Source organism: Rhagoletis pomonella, unplaced genomic scaffold (genome assembly GCF_013731165.1).
Source record: "Rhagoletis pomonella isolate Grant_MI unplaced genomic scaffold, Rhpom_1.0 Rhpom_scaffold_00008, whole genome shotgun sequence".
NCBI lineage: Eukaryota > Metazoa > Arthropoda > Insecta > Diptera > Tephritidae > Rhagoletis > Rhagoletis pomonella.
In genome coordinates this window covers 8,427,866-8,446,827 of record NW_023458562.1, presented here as the reverse complement: position 1 = coordinate 8,446,827, position 18,962 = coordinate 8,427,866, and the positions used below count along the sequence as shown (strand labels likewise).

The following is an 18,962-nucleotide window of genomic DNA, read 5'->3' as shown; positions in this document are numbered from 1 at the left end:
TAAGTCATTTACGCGCTGCGACAAAAAATTTATAAATTTCGGTAATGGTTCTGCTTCGATAACATTGCACCGAACATCCTCTAGAACTCAGTTCGTATTCATGATATGCCATAGGCCCCCAATTGGATTTTCGGTTCCCTCCTATGAATAAGAGAATTCTACAAAAAATTTTCTTTCCGCAAATGTTTTTTACCGTTTTGATAATTTTTCTTAAATTCGGGAATATGATTCGGAATATGGTACCATTCTTTACACTTTCCAAACTATATATTATACATACATATTTACCACGAATAAGAAGCCAATAATATTCAGAATTCATATAATGAAATTCCGCTTGGTACCTTCCTTTTATCTGTCTGTATATCAATGTCCGCAACTGTATTTATAAAATCATACATAAGCAAACGTCAAATATTTAAAAATGTGAACGTCAAACATATCTCGTTGTGGTAATGGAGACGATTGTGATTTAGCAACTGGATTTATTAAATCTTAATGGATAAATCTCTCAATGGAGACAGTATAAATATAAAAAAAAAATGTACCTATCGCCCTCCCATATGCCCTGACATATAAATACAATTCAAATGAAAGTGCCTGAGTTTCATATGGAAGGGAAAAGGAAACGCCCTCGCATATGAAGCTAAGGCACTCCAGTAAAATGTACAAATTTACACAAACAATTATAGTTTGAAATAAAATAATGTAAAAAAAAAAATATTTTTTAAAAACAAGCTTTTATTTAATCTGAACAATCAAACCGGCATTTAAATATCTGCATAAATACATATACATACATACCTAACCAATTATGCATGTACGCTGAATTCGCCGACAAGCTTTTTTAAAAACGAAGTAAATTAAAACAAATTGTTAGTAATTTTCATTAGAGTTTGAATAACTCCTTTCACTAAATGGCTTTTAATAACTTTAACGAGACCTTAACTTATTTTATTTTATTCATTTTAGTGCAGTTTTGACAAAAATCTTTTGTTACACTACTTCATTTTATTCCTTTGATTGTACAGATTAAATAAAAGCTTATTTTTAAAAAATATTTTTTTTTTTATTATCTTTTATAAATTGTTGTTGCTTTGCTAGCCGGCAATTACAAGTACCTGATGAAGGCCTTGCAGAAGCAATGAGCTTAGCCGACGATGCTTTAAAGGAATTTGAAGAAATGCGACAAGATGCAGAAAAAAACTTTCATTTTCTTTTCGAACACGTAGAAGAAGTATGCACCAACCTAGGTACAGAAATCAAAGTACCGCGATACAGCAGTCGCCAAAAGAATCGCTTTAATATGAAAACCGGAGACGGCGAGGCATACTATTGCATTGCTTTTTACATTCCCTTCCTTGATACATATATTGCTCATTTGAAAAGCCGGTTCCTAAACCATAAATCAGTTTTAAATAATTTTAGTGTTTTGTTTCCAAAGTAGGATTTTAACGAAAAAAAACTGAAGAATTGTTTGCTTTCTATGAAAAAGTAATCGACTGCTCGAAACAAAACTTTCTTCTGGAGGTAAAAATGTGGAAAATACGAGTTTCACACGAACATTTTCGAAATGCTCTCGAAGCATTACAAGTAGCTAATACAGCGTCTTTTAGGAATGTTTTTAAGATCTTACATATATTGGCACTTTTTCCCGTTTCAATAGCCACACCTGAACGAAGCTTTTCATGCCTCAAAAGAATTAAAACCTCCTTGAGAAATACAACATGTCAAGAGAGGCTCAACGGTCTAGCATCTATGAATATTCACAAAGATATAAATTTTTCAGTTGACGAAGTTCTAGAAGAATTTTTCAAAAAACCACGAAAAATTTTAAAATTCTTCGTTTCATTGATGTATAAGTAAAAAGAAAAATTTAATGTGTTTAAAATTATCAAAAAGGTTTAAAAATAAAGCGAAAAGCTGAATATATGATTTTAAAAATTCGTGTTTTGAAACTTTATTACGCACACTTTCTTCTAAAGAGCCTCTTTTCTAGACCCATGTTAGTGAAATATTATTCTTTGACTTGAGGGGGGGTTCGATCCCTGCTGAAGTCTAGAAAAAAGAAGTCTGATGAGGAGATGTGGTGATCTCCGAAATAGCTGCCATAACTTCTACCGCTTAGACTTTGTTGCTTTTTCAATTTTTCCTAATAAACAATCGTGGTGCAAAGCTTAATAAAAATATTTAAAAAAAAAGTGATGTAATTTTGACTAAAATAGTGTATTTTTATAAGATAATTTTTTAGGAATCTGGCAACTCCAAAAATTGAGCCATCTACGTCATCAAGATGGCGGCCATGGTGATGTCGTAACCTTGTATTCTATGAACCTTGGGTAGACGCCAATGTGACGTCAAACTATCAAACGTCAAAGTTTTCGGGAGAGTCAAAATAAGGATGAGTGTGTGTAAGGAAAAATAAAAAAATACATTTCACTGGCTGACGTTATTAAGTCAATTTTAGGCTTAATTTTATTTATTCATTTTGTTTAATGTAAATTGGTTTATCGTTTATTAAGCTATCACATGAGTGATATTGATGAATTCCAGTGTTGGTTCAGGGTCGTTTAAAAAGTTAGCGGATATTTGACACGTCATAAAAACAGCGATTCAGGTGTTACATTTTTGATATGTGTACACAGGGCCGCAGCCAGGTTTTTTTTGCGGGGGGGCGCTTCTGACAAAAAAATTTTTTCACTTTTATTTCAACATATTTTGATTAAAAGAAAAATACTGATAAAAATAAAATATTTCACATAAACAACAAAAAGTAGTATCAGTAGTAGCCGAGTAATCATAGCCAACTTATGTACAGTAACTGCATTTCTGCCCATGCAAAAAAAAAGCGGTACTGTTTTTCCACTGGAATTATAAAATCTATGTATTATATTTTAAGACTTCCACCAAAATATCTCGCGAAAATATTAAGATTTACGATCTGAAAATACCTCCACAAATTGAGTTCTTTTATTAATAAACAGTTTTTTTAAAAATATTTTTTGAAAAAATTACCTCAGATGACTGAGTAGTTTAAGCTTAAAAAGTTTGCATAAAATATAAAAAAAATTTCCATGGAATCATAATAACGAGATTTTTGATGCTGTTTTTGCCCTTTTTTCAAAGACTGGTTTAAGAAAAACTTAAATAACTCAGCCAAAACCTTACCATTTAGACGTATGAGGTATCATTGGTAAGGTATTTTCTCACCCATTTAATTTCTTTGCGAATAAGCTCATTCAAAATACGAAAAAAGGAGGTGAGATAAACGAGTGTCATTCCATGTTAAATTAAGATGTGTTGGTATTGAATAAAAAAAAAAAAATTGGGACGTGAATGAATACGAATCGTTGCAAAAGTTCTGTTTTTTTTAATTGTGTTTCTAGCAGTAAACGGAAATTCGCAACGTTCGGAATAAATAAAAAAAGATTTTCCGTACGTTTCCAAGGAAAATAAAAAATGCGTATAATTTTCGTCACGAAATTGATATCATAAGCTCTGTGTTTTTAGTTCAGCTTTCGTCACTCGAAAATTTTACCTCAAAGAGGTGTTTTATTTGATATCAATTATTTTGGTGTAGCATATTTAAAATCGACCAAAATACAAACAGTAATCTAAATGTTTTATTTTTCTCAAATAAATTACTAAAAATGTTATCTAAATCTAAATTATGTATTCAAATCGATGTATCCATTGAAACATATAATTTTTCGAATACGGAATAAAGCGAAAATTAATTATCATATCCTTTGCATTCGAAAAAATTGAAATGAAAAAATTATGAGAAATGAAAACTTATCAACTTGGTACCAACATTGGATACAATAAAAAACTGTACTCGTCTGATTGTCGCGCAGTTTATTTTGGTTAAGATTTCTACCAGGTGTGGTGGCACACATGTGCGTTTTTAAGAAGTTTTACTTCTATCACGTGTACGATGTTGCACTCGTGCTATTAAACTAATGATTTTTTCTCAAGTAGTTTTGCTCAGTGGCAATTTCTACATATGTATGTAAGTAGTAGCGGCGCATTGGATGAACTAAATGCATTTATACATACATATTTATGTATAACTGTAGGTAATATTGTACGCGTCCTTCCAGGTAGGTTAAGTGCGGGTGATAAACACATTTAGCATAGGTAAATATTGTGTACATACCTGCAATTAAAATGGGGAAAAATGTTGCAATTTCGGCATGTGACTGAAAAAACTCTAAAATACACACAAATTGTGGTTTCCAAGATATGTACGAAGTGATTAGCACAGCTGCATTCTTCAACTTGTCGATTTTCAGGGAATTTCGGTTTAAGTGGAATTCGGGAAATGGGCGATTTTTTCCTGGGTATGTTATTTTTGTTATTGGGTATGTTATTTTTATATCTTAAAGTAACCAAATTAGACGGATATTTTAATTTTTAACCATTTGACCCTCTTTGGAGCGACATTTTTTAAATTCGAATCGCAATATCACCACAACAAGAGTTTACCCAGATATAAGCTATATACCAGATGTAAACTAAGGTTTTAAGCTAAATTTGTGGAAACATAGAATAAAATCGACTGACCAGTTTTTGAGAAAATGCCCGAAATCTATATTTTCAGTAGCCCGATTTTCAGTTTTCGGGCGATAGCGCTATGACATATTTATATTTTAAAAACACAAAAGATAGCATCAGATAGCTTGTTTGAAGACCCTTCTAGTGATATCCACATCAATGTCATGGACTGAGTAATGCGGCCTCAGTGGTAGTTTAAAAAATTGCCTTTTTTCGAATTTCAGGCAGCAGCCACGCCCACAAAGGCATACGAATCAAAACATCCTGGTACAAAACCTTCTTAGTTTTTTTTGTACTTTAATTCCTGAAAGTTTGAAAAAATTAAATAATGGTACGTACAGACCATACCAAAGCATCTCGTAGTGGAGACACGAACCAAAACACGTTTACCTCTATATCTTTCCAATTAGTAGCCGGAAACTAATATATAAGGTATCGTTTGAAAGGTATTGGCCTATAGAATAACACTAAATATGTTGGGTGTACCCACATGCTCCCTTAAACCGACAAAAGCAATAAAACATTTTTTGTTTCGCAACACTTTAGCCAAATTTTTAAGAATCCGGTTAATCGTTTATGAAGCTTGACATTACATACATTTTCTGGACACACTCTGCAAGACCTTTCCAACAATATATAAAACATGTCGATTGGATGTCGGGATAAAAACTTCCAAATCTCGTGTATATATAAGCGAGTCATTTGAGCAAGCTACTGTGGATGCTTTCGTCACTCACGCGCACTGCCGTATGCTGTGATATTGATATTTGTGTTTAAAATTTACTATCGCGCGGTGTAATATGTATAATGAGCTAGACATTTATAACAAAATATTAATTATTAAATAAATCACAAATCACGAAAATCCCGGGATTACTTGCCAAGAATCCCGGGATTTTCGAGACTTTAAAAAGTCCGGGATCCCGGGATTAACATTCCTAGTATGTACATAAGTATGTACTTTTCTAGGCATTCTAAATTAGTTTCTCTGTAAAGCATTTTTTGTCACTTCTCTGGATTCTGTTTATCCATTCGTTCTCCCTTCGTTCGAAGGTAATGCTATGGGTAAGGGCTTACGGCCAATGACATGCTCATGTTAAAATAATATCTTCTTGAAGCGAAAAAGTAAGCGATTCTCATCGCCTAATTCGATTCCATTTTAACTTCTGTGATAATCGTGTTTTTTGCTGGGTGTGTAGGTATGTACATATGCTACATATATATGCTTCTATGTATTTAACTCACCTCTTGATTCAAACTTAAAAAGTCCTCTCTCTGAGTTGGCTCTTCCTTATAATTATCACATTTGAGAGAATCGTATTGCCCGTCAGGGAATACTGTCAGTGTATCAGCTTGACAGCTTGAGCTTGTGTCATCAGTATCGAGTACCACCGCTGTTGCTGAATCCTTCACGTACAGAGATTCATAAGAAGGTGGCTCCTTTGAGGTATTTGACGCAGACCACCATTTGTTAAGGCTGGGAATCGGGACATAGTACGGATATGAGAATCGGAAAGAACGGTCTTTATATATTCCAGCTTCTTTATGATTAGACTCAAATACTTTGAGTTCGCACTGACTACTTCCGGATGTATCGTCGTTGTTCACATTGTCGTAGAAAAAATTGGAAAAAGGCACAAAAGGTATTGATTGCAGGGTGCTGGTTGCACTTTCCGGGGTTGTTGTTATCGCCACTGTTGGTTCTAACTGGTCATCATCACCAAAGTATGATGATGTAAATGGTTCGTAGGTGATTCGATGCTCATAATAGCTATGGGGTTTACGCAACCGCTTGGTCCGCCCCTTCTGATCTTCTTCGTCGGAGGAACTATCACTAGAGTTACGCTCATATGGCCTCCAAAGCATGGATGAAAGCGCCTCTTCGACGTCAGGTGGTCTTCGTTGATGATGGAAGCCGCGTTCGTCGTTCATATTGTCTACTTCGTAAATTAATGGATGAAATGCGTTTGAAGAGCATTTCGTAGGCTTACATTAATACATATCTATGCACGTGTATTTCAAGCTTCTGTTCGACTCTAAGATCGTGGTTCAGTTTTCCATTACAAGCCAGAAGCTATGTTTGTATACCGTATGGTATAATTGTGCGTATATAACTATAACATTTTGATTTCCCAAAGCAAATTTATTGGTTGCGACAGTTCTGGAAAAGAAAGTTAGCATGAAATGTAATTTTATATTAATTTCTATACCCGAGCGCACTTGTGCACAAGGGTGTATTAGCTTTGTTCACATAACGGTCGTTTGTAACAGCCAAATTGAATCGAGATAGATATAGACAAATGTATACATAAATGTTTAGAATGAATAGAGAAGTCGATTAAGCCATGTCTGTCTGTCCGTCCGTCTGTCCGTCCGTGTACACGATAACTTGAGCAAAAATTGAGCTATCTCAACGAAATTCGGCATGTAGGTTTCCCTGTATCCAAGGTAGGTTGGTACTGAAAATGCGCGAAATCGAACTGTAACCACTCCCACTTCCCATATAACGGTATTTTCGAAAAATGAAGAAACTACGATATTTGAAAATTAGTATGCGAAGTCGAATTTAGATAAAAAAGAGTACTATTATGAAATTTTTGAAAACGAGCGTGACCTCTCCCACTTATGATGAAAAGCTGTACCTCAGTAGCCGCTTCACCAATGCTTCCCAAACTCGGTAGGGCCTCTCTTAAAAATCTTTAAAATCGGGCGATAACCACGCCAACCTCTCTTATAACGGTAATTGACTGAAACACGAAAACTGCGATAAATCAGTAACTAATGAAGGACATCGACTCAAAATCGATAATTACAATAACCACTTAGCACAAAATTTGATTATTATACATTTTTGGATAATGGTCGAGGCGCCGCCGTTTTATGACCACAAATGTGTACAGTCGCCGTCAAAAGAAAGTGTGCAAGATGGTTTTATTACATTCCTAGCTTTATTTAAGTTTTTATTAGCTGATAATTTGTTTGTTAATTATTTTTTTATATTATTGTGACTTCTATTAATAAGAAAGCAAATTTCGCACAAAGTTTTTCCTTTCCTATGATATTTTACCACAAGTTCGCGAATATCGATTTACGTTTGTGTTTTCATTGTGGTTTAAAACTGATCACGAATAAGCATACACTTCAAATGATTCATTCAAGCTGCCTTTCAAAAACAAACACAATAGCAGGCGACGTTGTAACGGTTACTTTCGGTGTCCGTTATCTTAGAAGTACTTGAACCCAATTTGTACACTTTCATTCGACGCCAAGTGTATGAAGAACTATATATTTTCTGTTCATAACTTTTGTTTTTGTAAGAATTTTGTTTTTTTCCATAGATTTTCAAAAAATGTGAAATGTTACATTTTATCATCTAACAAAAACTTAAATAAAACTAGCAATGTAATAAAACAATTTTGTACACTTTATTTTGACATCGACTGTATCTCGGTAACTGGTTCCTCAATTTCTCCCAAACTCGGTGCACTAAATAAACTAAACTATAAACCATTTTTATTTATTATGGTATAAAACTATTTGCAGTCATTAACCAACAAATAAAAAACATCAACTTAAGCAATGCTGCTATACGAAATAAAATTATTAGAGGCAAATTTAAAATTTCAAAAGCTAGTAGGAAAAGTAAAGTCTGAAAAAGTAAAATTAAAGTAAAGTAAAGTAAATATGTGTCTTATTTAATATGTTTCCAATTCGAATTTCTTATTATGTATTAACTGGCATGGTTCATTAAATTCTATATGATAGACATCACTACAATAGTTAAGAAATTATGCCTATTTAATTACAAAAATTAAAGAATTTTAGCTCAGAGCAAGTTTTTGCCACGAAAAACTACGTTCATCTGAACGGGCTGGAGATTTACAGTGGCCCAAACTGGGATGCGACATTTGGACAAGTTTTGGTTATTTTTCTTTAGTTGTTTTTAAATTTTATTATTTTTGTATGAAAGCAAAGCTGATTGCTTAACAAACACCATATAAATCCAAGTATCAGACTTTGTGCAAAAATTATGAAAATTCTGCAAAATTTCACCAAATTTTAAACTTTTTAATCAGCATCTTTAGAAAAAATGTTATGCGGTTTTGTTGGCCATTAAATTTTAGTATAAAATTCAAAAATGAAGTAGCTAAGGCTTACCGTTGATTTTTGGCAATTTTTTTATCGAATACATATATCTGTACCGTTCAATTAAAGATACTTTAAAAGGTTTGACTTTGAATTAAAAAATAACCAGTTTATCTTGAAAATGTTTATATTTTTATTAAGTTTCTATGAAAAGTGCATCTTGAACTAAAGCTATGGCTAGCTAAATTTTAAAATATTGTTTGAGATCCCATGAAAAGGGCCTATATCGGTTTTAGCTACTTTAATTGTACAGCATAGATATGCAAATAAAAAAATCCATTTCGTTATTTATATAAAAAAATATCAGAAATAAGTCTTTTTTTTTGTTATCAAAAAAAGTTTAAAAAATATTTATTTTCGTTGATCATCAAAGAAATACCATTGTAGTTCTCAAGAAAAATCACGAGAAATATTTTTCATTATTTCTGATGCTAGCAAAATAACTTTGCGGCTGCTATCATTTTCTTGAAAAAATAAATATATAATATATATATCCATATTTAAGACTACGTTGCTTGTGAAAAAAATAAGAACATTTTTGTAAACAAGGAGATATGGCAACTCATATATCATTGTGAACATGTCATTGCGGCAACAAGAAATATTTGCAAAGTGACCAAGTTTCTCTATTAAATTCTTTGCGAACAGTGAAAATCTCCATGTATGTCCATTTCAATTGGGAAAGGCGGAAATATCTTAATCTTAAGTAAGTCAAATTTGGAGTAAAATTTAAGCTCAAGTTCGGCTGCCTACGAAGTACTACATAAGGTTTTATACAAAGGCCAAATGCTTTATGTACGCAGAGCAATCTAGGCGAAATAGAAAGCCTCGAGCATCTGCTCTTCAAGTACCCAACTTATTATTCCTTTAGGGACTACTACCTAGGACCACTTCAAAAGAGTTTGAAAGCAATCCAATGCATATGTTGTTAACTGTTTGCGATTCAGAGCCAACATATTAGATGAATAAATTGTGAAAACTAATGTAATTTTCTCAAATACTTTCTTAAGTACTTTCACTTTAAGTATATTTTTTAATAATTATGTAATTCGCAAACATGTAAACTCAAACGTAACCATAAGAAAGCCTACTAAAAACATAGTTTATAAGCAGGGTTAAATAAAATGAATGAATGATACCAAAAAAAAATTATACCCTTTTTTTAAATCAAAAAATATTTAGAGGTCGCTCAAAGCGCTCAAAGTTTTCCATGTACATATTTCATATGGGGTGAAAACAAGTTTTCGTAAAAATGGTATATAATTCTTAAATCAATATTTGTTGATAGGAAAGCATTGCTTCTCTTTAAGATACTGCCAATAATAATACCCAATTGATCATTTTACGATTTCTAATAATAGCAATTTTTTATGGGTCCCCCATTGCATTGTTTTGAAGGTTTTAGGGGTCCTATAAGAAATAGTTAATAGTATAAAGAGGTTAAATAAACAATTGGGTAAAAAGGTCCGAAAGAGAAACCAAGTTCTTCCTTACCATTTCTACGAAACCATGTTTTTCTCCATATAAAATTCATGGAAAACTTTGAGTGCTTTGAGCGACCCCTAAATATTTTTTGATTTCCATATAAAACGAATTTTTTCATTAAAGTACAATCCTAGAGGGTGAGAGCATTGAAATTCCGACTTTAATTTTATTTGGACTACCCCAATGTACATACATACATATATATTAATTGCATTTTTACGAATATTAATTCAACTGTTTTGATATATTAATCAATTTATTGTTATTGCAAATAATGTTTAAATTTATTTAATTTTTAGCAATAGTCTAAAAATAATAAAAAAGTTAATAAAATCGTGAGCTACTTTTTGAGTGCATTTGAGTGAAAAGGTACATTTCTATTGTCAAATTAGGTACAATTTGAAATTTGGATTTTCCATCCCTGGTTGTTACCGCTACACACAAACACAGTACAATTTATCAAATTATCCAACTTTTTTAGTGTGACTTTATACACGGCAAACTTACCAAAAGTTACCAAATGAAAAAAAAAGTTGCCAAGTTACCAAGCACTCGAAAAGTTACCTATTATGGTCACAACCTAGCAAAAAACACGATTACCACAGAAACGGAAGTGGAAACGGGCTAGGCGATGGGAATCGCTTACCCTTTCGCTTCAAGAAGGCATTATTTTAACATGGGCATGTCATTGGCCGTAAGCCCTTACTCGCAGCATTACATTCGAACGAAGGGAGAACGCATGGATAAACAGAGTCCAGAGAAGCGAACAATACCTTACAGAGAAACTAATGTAGACTGCCTAGATAAGTGCATAGTTATTTGTATTAAATTGAAAACAGAAAATACAGATTGTCTTAAAAGATTAAAATCTTTATAAACCAGTTTTTATACATACATATGTATGTATTTAGGTATTTAGATTTTACTTAAAAATCGATATGTACATACATACATGCATATTTAATTAACCTTAAAACTGTACTTCCTCGCTCTTGTACTTCACTTCCAGGGTAGCCAACTCGTGGGGAATCGGGGAATGGACCGTTTTTGTGGGGAATTCCCCGATTTGTGGGGAATTTCAATTTGCGTGTGGAATGGACCGTTTTTGTGGGGAATTTCAGCTCGTACAATTCTAGTATAATAAAGTTTAAAATGGCCAAAAATTATATTAATAATGGCCAAAAAAAAAAAATTATTATATTTCATATAACGAATAAACATTATTTATTTTTGTATGGTAGAAAACCGCAAAAACTTCGGCAAAAAAATTCTATAATGAAAATTTTTAGACACTTGAAATTTCACTTTATTATAATACAATTGAGTGGGCTGTAACCCTGCATACTCAAAATCTTTCTAGAAAATCGAAGTAACAAGCTCGAAATTTTTAGGAAAGTTATTTGATTTTTTTTTTTCAAATATTGCACAAAGTTTGAAACTTGGATTTATACGTTATTTGTTAAACTATGTTTTTATAAAAAAAACTCAAATGAAATAACAAAACAAAAGGAATATAACTGGCGCGACTTAAGTTTTTTCGACAACTGTCGGTATTTAAATATTATATAAACATTTTTTTATTTTTACTTGTTAATAACTTTATAAAGATTTGCTTTGGTTTATGAATACTTTTAAAAATAAAATTAACAGAAAGAAACAGAACAGAAATGTTTTTTTTTTTTTTTTTGTAACAAAGCTATATTTATGGGTGGGGAATTTGACGAAATTTGGGACAAAATCGGGGAATTTCATTGTCGAAATCGGGGAATTATCAGAAATGAGTTGGCTACCCTGTTCACTTCATTGACTGACTTCAACTTCGCTGCAAATTTAACAAAGCGAAACATGATTTTTATGTGAGACAAACTTCCACAGAAAGTAACGGTAGAAAAAGAATTTTTGGATACTCATTCTATTTTTTCAGCTGACTACAATGTAGCATTCTACTTCGTATTTCCCGAAATGAAGCAAAGAAGCGAAATAAAAAAAAATATTGTAGAACATTCTACTTTGGATTTCCTGAAATGAAGCAAAGAAGTGAAACAAATATAATATTGTAGGACATTCTACTTTGCATTCCCCGAAATGAAGCAAAGAAGCGAATAAAAAAAAAATATTATAGGACATTCTACTTTGCATTACCGGCAATGCCTAAACGATGCGAACAAATTCGAAGGCATTATAACGCTATGCCTTCTATAACACGTAACCACTAAAAACGATTACCGATTTTTTGCTGGGAAGCGACCAAATGTAGCAACCGTGATGGCAATGTCGCAATTTTGTCGCAGGAGAGTTCCCATACAAAAGTACTCAGCTAATCAGAAAATCTCGACTACTTCATGCCAGGGATGGAATTTAAAAATTTCAAAATGTGCCGAATGGTCTTCAAAAATAGTGTCGAAAAGAAGATAAAAGGGCCGCAAAATTAAAATTTCTTTCTTTTAAGGTCTTTTAAGAACAATATATTTTTAAAAATACTAGTTATAAAATACACTGAGGTAATATTATAATTATTAATTAACCAAATTATTACAGCAAATGACTTTGATGAAGGATTCCTTAGACATATGTATATACATAAATTCATCGTAAAATAACACAGCATTCTAATTACGAAGGGGAAATACACCGGAATATATTTATTCTGACGTGTTTACACATATATGTATGTACTTATATGCGAAATAATGGCAGTGAGACATCTTGACCAGTTTTACCAGTTGATTAATTTCACAGGTCCACAAAAAAAAAAATCGATGATAGGTTCCTTTGACCAAACCTAGTCTGTTATATGTTTTTGGGGTCACTGAACACGAATCTGAAGTCCGTTTTACTCCATCACGTCTGAATTTTTTTCTAACCTCATAAAACATCTCGGATTTTATGTGACAGAGAAAATTTAACAAACACCATATATGTATGTATGTTCACAAATCGATATTTCACACTTTGTACGAAAATTAAAAAAAAGCGCGGGTTCTCTTAACAACAAACTTTTAATTCAGAATTTTTAGAAAGATTCCAAGTTTACGGTTTTACGCATTTTTTCGATGTAAAGCATAATATAATAAGGGTATTCGTTTAAACGTGTAAAAGCCTAATAAACCTCTTAAACTGCGTAAATTTACCAACGCGTAAAAATTTGGCAGCAACTTGTATGAAAATTCTTTTACACATATTATGCACCAATTTTAGCAACCCTTCCAAACGACCAGCTGATGTTTATTATTGTTAAATTTAAAATGAAAGAGGTAAGAATGAAACTTAGAACCTAATATTTGTTTAATTGCTAAATTTTTTTATATTTTCAGGATTCTAAGCCAAAGCAAAAGGGCCTTCGATTGAAACCGTTCCATCGCTGGACAGATTCGCAGAACCTGCAGCTGCTGCAAGCAGTTTCCGATGTGGTAAGGGAAAATCCAGAATCATTTGAGGTAAGCATTTTAGATAGAGAAAAATGTTGGTGTATTCAACAAAAATTAACATATATCTTCCAGAAACCGACGGCTCAAAGGTTTTATGAGAAATTGCAGCACAATACATCGGCACTTCAATCTGTCCCTTGGTTAGCGATGAAAAGTAAAATGAGATACCTAAAGGCATCGTACGTTGCCCCTGCAGGCTGGAAAAATAAAACTAATGGCTAATGGTGACGAATCTAGCATATCAATATATATCAGCAAAACTTGTCCCAACTTTAACTTACTTGAAGAAATCTTCGGGCAACACGGAAATGTAAATCCCACAGTAATTTTTGAAATCACTCAAAATATTGAAGTACTTGCCGATTCCCCTTCTGCTGATAGTTCATTAAATAATACCACCGAGTGCTACGAGTTATGTTCTTTCGAGTCTGAGGATTCAGTTGATCCAGTATTGCCTAATAGCAGCCATTGCAGTGCTGCGGTTACTTCTACACCTCTGAGCTCAGCTAGTTTTAAAAGTTCAATAAAAAAACAACCAAAAAGAAAAGGTGAAGCCCCCTTTGATAAATTACTTCTCATTCAGGAGAAAAGGTTGGAACTAGAAGTTACGAAAATAGAATTAGAAAAAGCAAAGGAAAAGAATGAGGTGGAGTTGAAAAAAATTGAACTGAAAAATCAAATGGAAATGAAAAGAATTGAGACTGAATCAAAAAGAGAATCCAAGCTGGAAATTGAAATGCTGAAACTTGCAAGCGAGGAAAGAATCAAAATGTTTGAAATAGAGCTAAAACTCAAATCAAAGTAATTTTGTATGAATATAATTTTGGAGTTTGCATACATACACTAGGCGACAAACGAAAGTGTGCACCTTGTTGTAATATAAAATTTTCGCATTATTTGTTTATGAAAATATAGTTCATTCTATAATACAAACCATAGAAATCAAAGTTTCCCACTTTATATAAAGTTAGCAAAAATTCAAAAACTTTCATACAAATTTTCAACTTTTTATTCAGAATTTCTAGAAATTTTCAAGTATGCAGTTTGATTTCCAGTTCAATGATAGTAAACAAAGTGCAAGTCTCAAGTCGCTAAAGATTACCGTTGATTTTGTAGAATTTTTCCCCGAGGGTGTTGCGCGTTTCGTCCATATAAAAATAGTTTTTGATCATGCGTTCTATTGGAAGAAAACGGGCAACACCCTCCATACAAAAAAAATCTAAAAAGTCAACCGTAATCTTTAGCGACTTGAGACTTGCACTTTGTTTACTAGAATTGCGTACTGGAGAATTTTCTAGAAATTCTGAATAAAAAGTTGAAAATTTGTATGAAAGTTTTTTGAATTTTTGCTAGCTTTATATAAAGTGTGAAACTTTGATTTATATGGTTTATATTATAGAATAAACTATATTTTCAAAAACAATTAATGCGAAAATTGTTCATGAAAATTATTGGGAATATTATATTAGAACAAAGTGCACACTTTCATTTGTCGCCTAGTGTATGTAGCTGGGCACAGTGTAAATGAATGTACCTGTACATAAATACATAAATTAATTTTTTAGATATACTTTGCATGTGTTTTAAGAATTTACTATTAAGTTTCCATTAGAGATAACAATGTGAGGCGCTTAGATACACCTTCAATTGTAGGTAAGTTTTGGTCTCCAGGTTCGTCGCCCTCACGATAGTCACTCGCGCTATCTTCGTCGACATCAATATTATGGTCGTTTTCTATTATAAGAATATTGTGCAATATCGCACAAACCAGTATCCACCTGAACGCAAACTTCACAGAATTGTCACCCTTTATTTGAATTTTAAGTTCTTTCAAGCTATTAAAACGCTGTTTCAGTAAACCAAAGCAGTGCTCAATTCTGATTCGGTAGTTGCTGAAAGTTCTTTTGAACAGATTTCGTTGGTTCAAGGTGCCTTCCGTTGCGTTTGTTCTAAAAGGAGTAATGACGCTCGCAGTCAATTTATACGCACTGTCACCAGCCAACCACTCTGATCCTGTAAGCATTTCAGTGGCTTTTGTAGATAGCTCGCAATTGTTATATATTCTGGCGTCGTGAACACTACCGGGTAGGGCTGTGCGATTATTCGATTACTCGACCAAGGTGGTTAATCAGTTTTCCGGTTAATCAATTGCTCGATTAATCAAGATTTTGATTACTCAAAACGATGATTAATCGAGTTACTTGATCAATTAATCAAAAAAATTAATTTTGCTCGTTAAATGAGTTTGCTTTGAAAAATGCTTATTTTCTTTTTTACATTCTGTACATGAAAAAATTATTTTTTTGAAAACAGAAACGTTGTTTTCAAAGTATCAAGGAACTTCAACTTCTTTATATGTAAACAGTACTTTGAAATGTTGATTACTCATTTTACTCATAATGTTGATTAATCATAAAGCAAATTACTCATATATTTTTGTTTTTGGTTAATCAAAATCTTGGTTACTCGAGTAATTGATCTTTTGAGTAATCATAATTTTCAATTAATCGAATAACTGAGTTATTTACTTTATGATTAATTAAAATTTTGAATAATCAATTAATCGCACAGCCCTACTACCGGGATATCTCAACACCATATGACGAATTAGTAATTTATGGTCACACACCATATATATTCTTGCGAGAAAAATATGCTTCACAATCTTCACTGGGTTTTTTCTGTCAATTTTATTTCAGTTCCATCTACGTAACCAACGCAATGTGGTGACTCACTAAGTGTTTCGACAACCAAAGCTCTACCTTCTATAGGGTCCGGCCAATGCAGAAAGTTGTTTTTCTTATAAGAATTGCATCAAAGACTCTGTTGGTCATGACCTAAAAATAAAATTTAAATTTAGTTTAAATATAAATTGAAGCCGATACAAAAATAGTTACTTGTATTACTCCACCATCGCTAATACCAAACAAACTTGCAATTTTGGTAATTGTTGCTCCTTCTCCACATAAACCAAGTCGGTACAGCTGTAGAGACCTGGACATGTATGTGTGAGCGATAGTCGATTAATGTATCGAGTAAGAATCGAGGAATTGACGTGTACTAGCTGAACTGTGCGGTTGTGAATTTATTAGCTCCTGTTTGTGAATTTGTACACATTACTTATTACAGTTTAAATACATATAATCACCACTAGAAATATCTGTATCATTTGGGGTATCGCATAACAGGTGAGTTATTACAGTGGCGACGAGGATGGGATCGAGACACCAAAAATAAAAGATTGGCAAATTTGAGTAACGGCAGTTGCTACCATTTTCTTTGGTGTCTTCGAACGAGTATATATATATATACATATATATACTCGGTGAACTCAGGCTATTGATAACGAATAAATGCTGAATTCCTGATATTGCGTTAGTGTGTGATACATTGGGTTGCGTAATTAAGGAAAAGCAACTGGAACTTGACGTAGTTTGAGATTTCAGATCTCGCAAGACGGACGAATTGAATTTCGCCTATACCGAGTACAAATCAGAGGTGACGAATTGAATTTCGCTACGAGTTAAATCTCGTCTGCAGAAAGAACAAGTAAGAGGGGACGAATTAAATTTCGCTACAGCAATTTGGAATCGAAGGTGACGAGTTAAATCTCGCCTGCAACAAGAAAAGCTAAAGGTGACAAATTAAATTTTGGCAACGATACGAGTGCAACCACAATAACACGAATTGGGTAAAACTCACAAACACAGGTATATTGAAGTTGCGCATTCAATTGAGCATATGAAAGCAAAATATTTACTTAAACAAATTTCAGATTAATTTTGAACGTACATTTATGCAAAATGACCGAAATTCGTCCATTTCTGTGCGATAATATCGACAAAGCACTGATACGTTCAGAATGGGAAAAATGGTACAGGTCCTTCTCTTTATACCTTCGATCAGAAGACATAAACGACGAAGTAAAGAAAAAGAATAAACTGCTATACCTGGGCGGACCACAGTTGCAAGAAGTTGCATTTAATATCCCAGGTGCATTGGTTGAACCCGACGAAAAGACTGATGTCTTTAAAGTGTTAGTAGATAGACTGAACGACTATTTCTCCCCAAAGCGCAACTCCACTTTTGAGAGACACCTTTTTCGGAACCTGCCCCCTATTGAGGGCGAAAATTTTAGCAAATATTTGTTGCGTCTCAGACATCAAGTGTCAAAGTGCGAGTTTGGCAATACTAAGTCGGAAATTACCGAAATTTGCATAAAAGACAAAATTATCGACTCATGGGCTCCCGTTGAATTGAAAAGAAAATTGTTAGAAAAAGAGCAAAGCCTTGAAGAGATAGTCGAGTCATCTCAGATCTACGAACAATCGGGATCCATGTCTACTAAACCGAGTGAAGAGAAAATTAACAGGATTTCAACCAAAACACCTGGAAGAAAACATGACGACGACGAGTGTAGTAGATGTGGTCATAAAGGCCATGGAGCAAAAGACTCGAAGTGTCCAGCAAGATTCATGAAATGTAACAAATGTGGTTTGGTGGGACATTTTGCGAGGAAATGTCAGACTAAAAAGCGAAAGTTCACCAGAAGCGAACACAGTTCCCCGAAAAAACTAAAATCAGAATCACTTAAAGTGCGCAACGTTGAGGATGATAGCGACCAGGAAGAAGAGGCGCGAGAGTTTAAATGTTTCAAAATTTTAAATGATGGGTCCAATGACGAAAACCTGAAGTGTAACGTGGGGGGCTGTGTCATACCAATGATCATTGACTCAGGCACACGACTTAACTTGTTGAGCGAAAACGATTGGGAATTGTTGAAAAGTAACGCAGCGGTCGTATGGAATGAACGTAAAGACTCATCCACTCAGGTTAGAACATATGCATCGAACCAATCTTTAAATGTTTTGCGTGTATTTGACGCACCGATAGGAATTAACAATACCGAAAGAATTGCTACTTTTTACGTGATTGAAAATGGATGTCAATCACTATTGGGGCGCGACACGGCAACGCAATTAGGAGTCCTGAAACTAGGAGTGAACGTAAACCGAGTGGATGTAGTAGAACTATTTCCCAAGATGCTGGGCGTAAAAATTAAACTTTCTATAAACCCAAAAATCAAGCCGATACAACAGGCAATGCGACGAGTCCCTATAGCATTAGAGAAGCAGGTCGAAGATAAAATAAATCAGATGCTGGTGCAGGATATTATAGAGCCGATTTCAGGGCCCACGTCGTGGATATCACCAATAGTGATTGTTTTCAAAGAGGGAGGCGAAATGAGGCTATGCATAGACATGCGTCGGGCAAATCAAGCTGTGTTGCGAGAGAACTATCCGCTACCGACCTTTGATACGTTCGTGACGAAGTTGAGAGGAGCCA

General features: G+C 33.5%; 1 protein-coding gene across 1 annotated transcript in view; it reads right to left on the bottom strand.

Annotated features, from left to right (window-relative positions):
• Window positions 1–18,962, bottom strand: part of LOC118745061 (putative uncharacterized protein DDB_G0277255) — a 269,449-nt gene that overhangs the window by 149,205 nt on the left and 101,282 nt on the right. Inside the window, exon 2 of the mRNA XM_036478597.1 lies at window positions 5,803–6,718. Within this exon, the coding sequence (XP_036334490.1) occupies window positions 5,803–6,489 (687 nt within the window). The 5' untranslated portion in view covers window positions 6,490–6,718. The remainder of the gene's footprint in view (window positions 1–5,802; window positions 6,719–18,962) is intronic.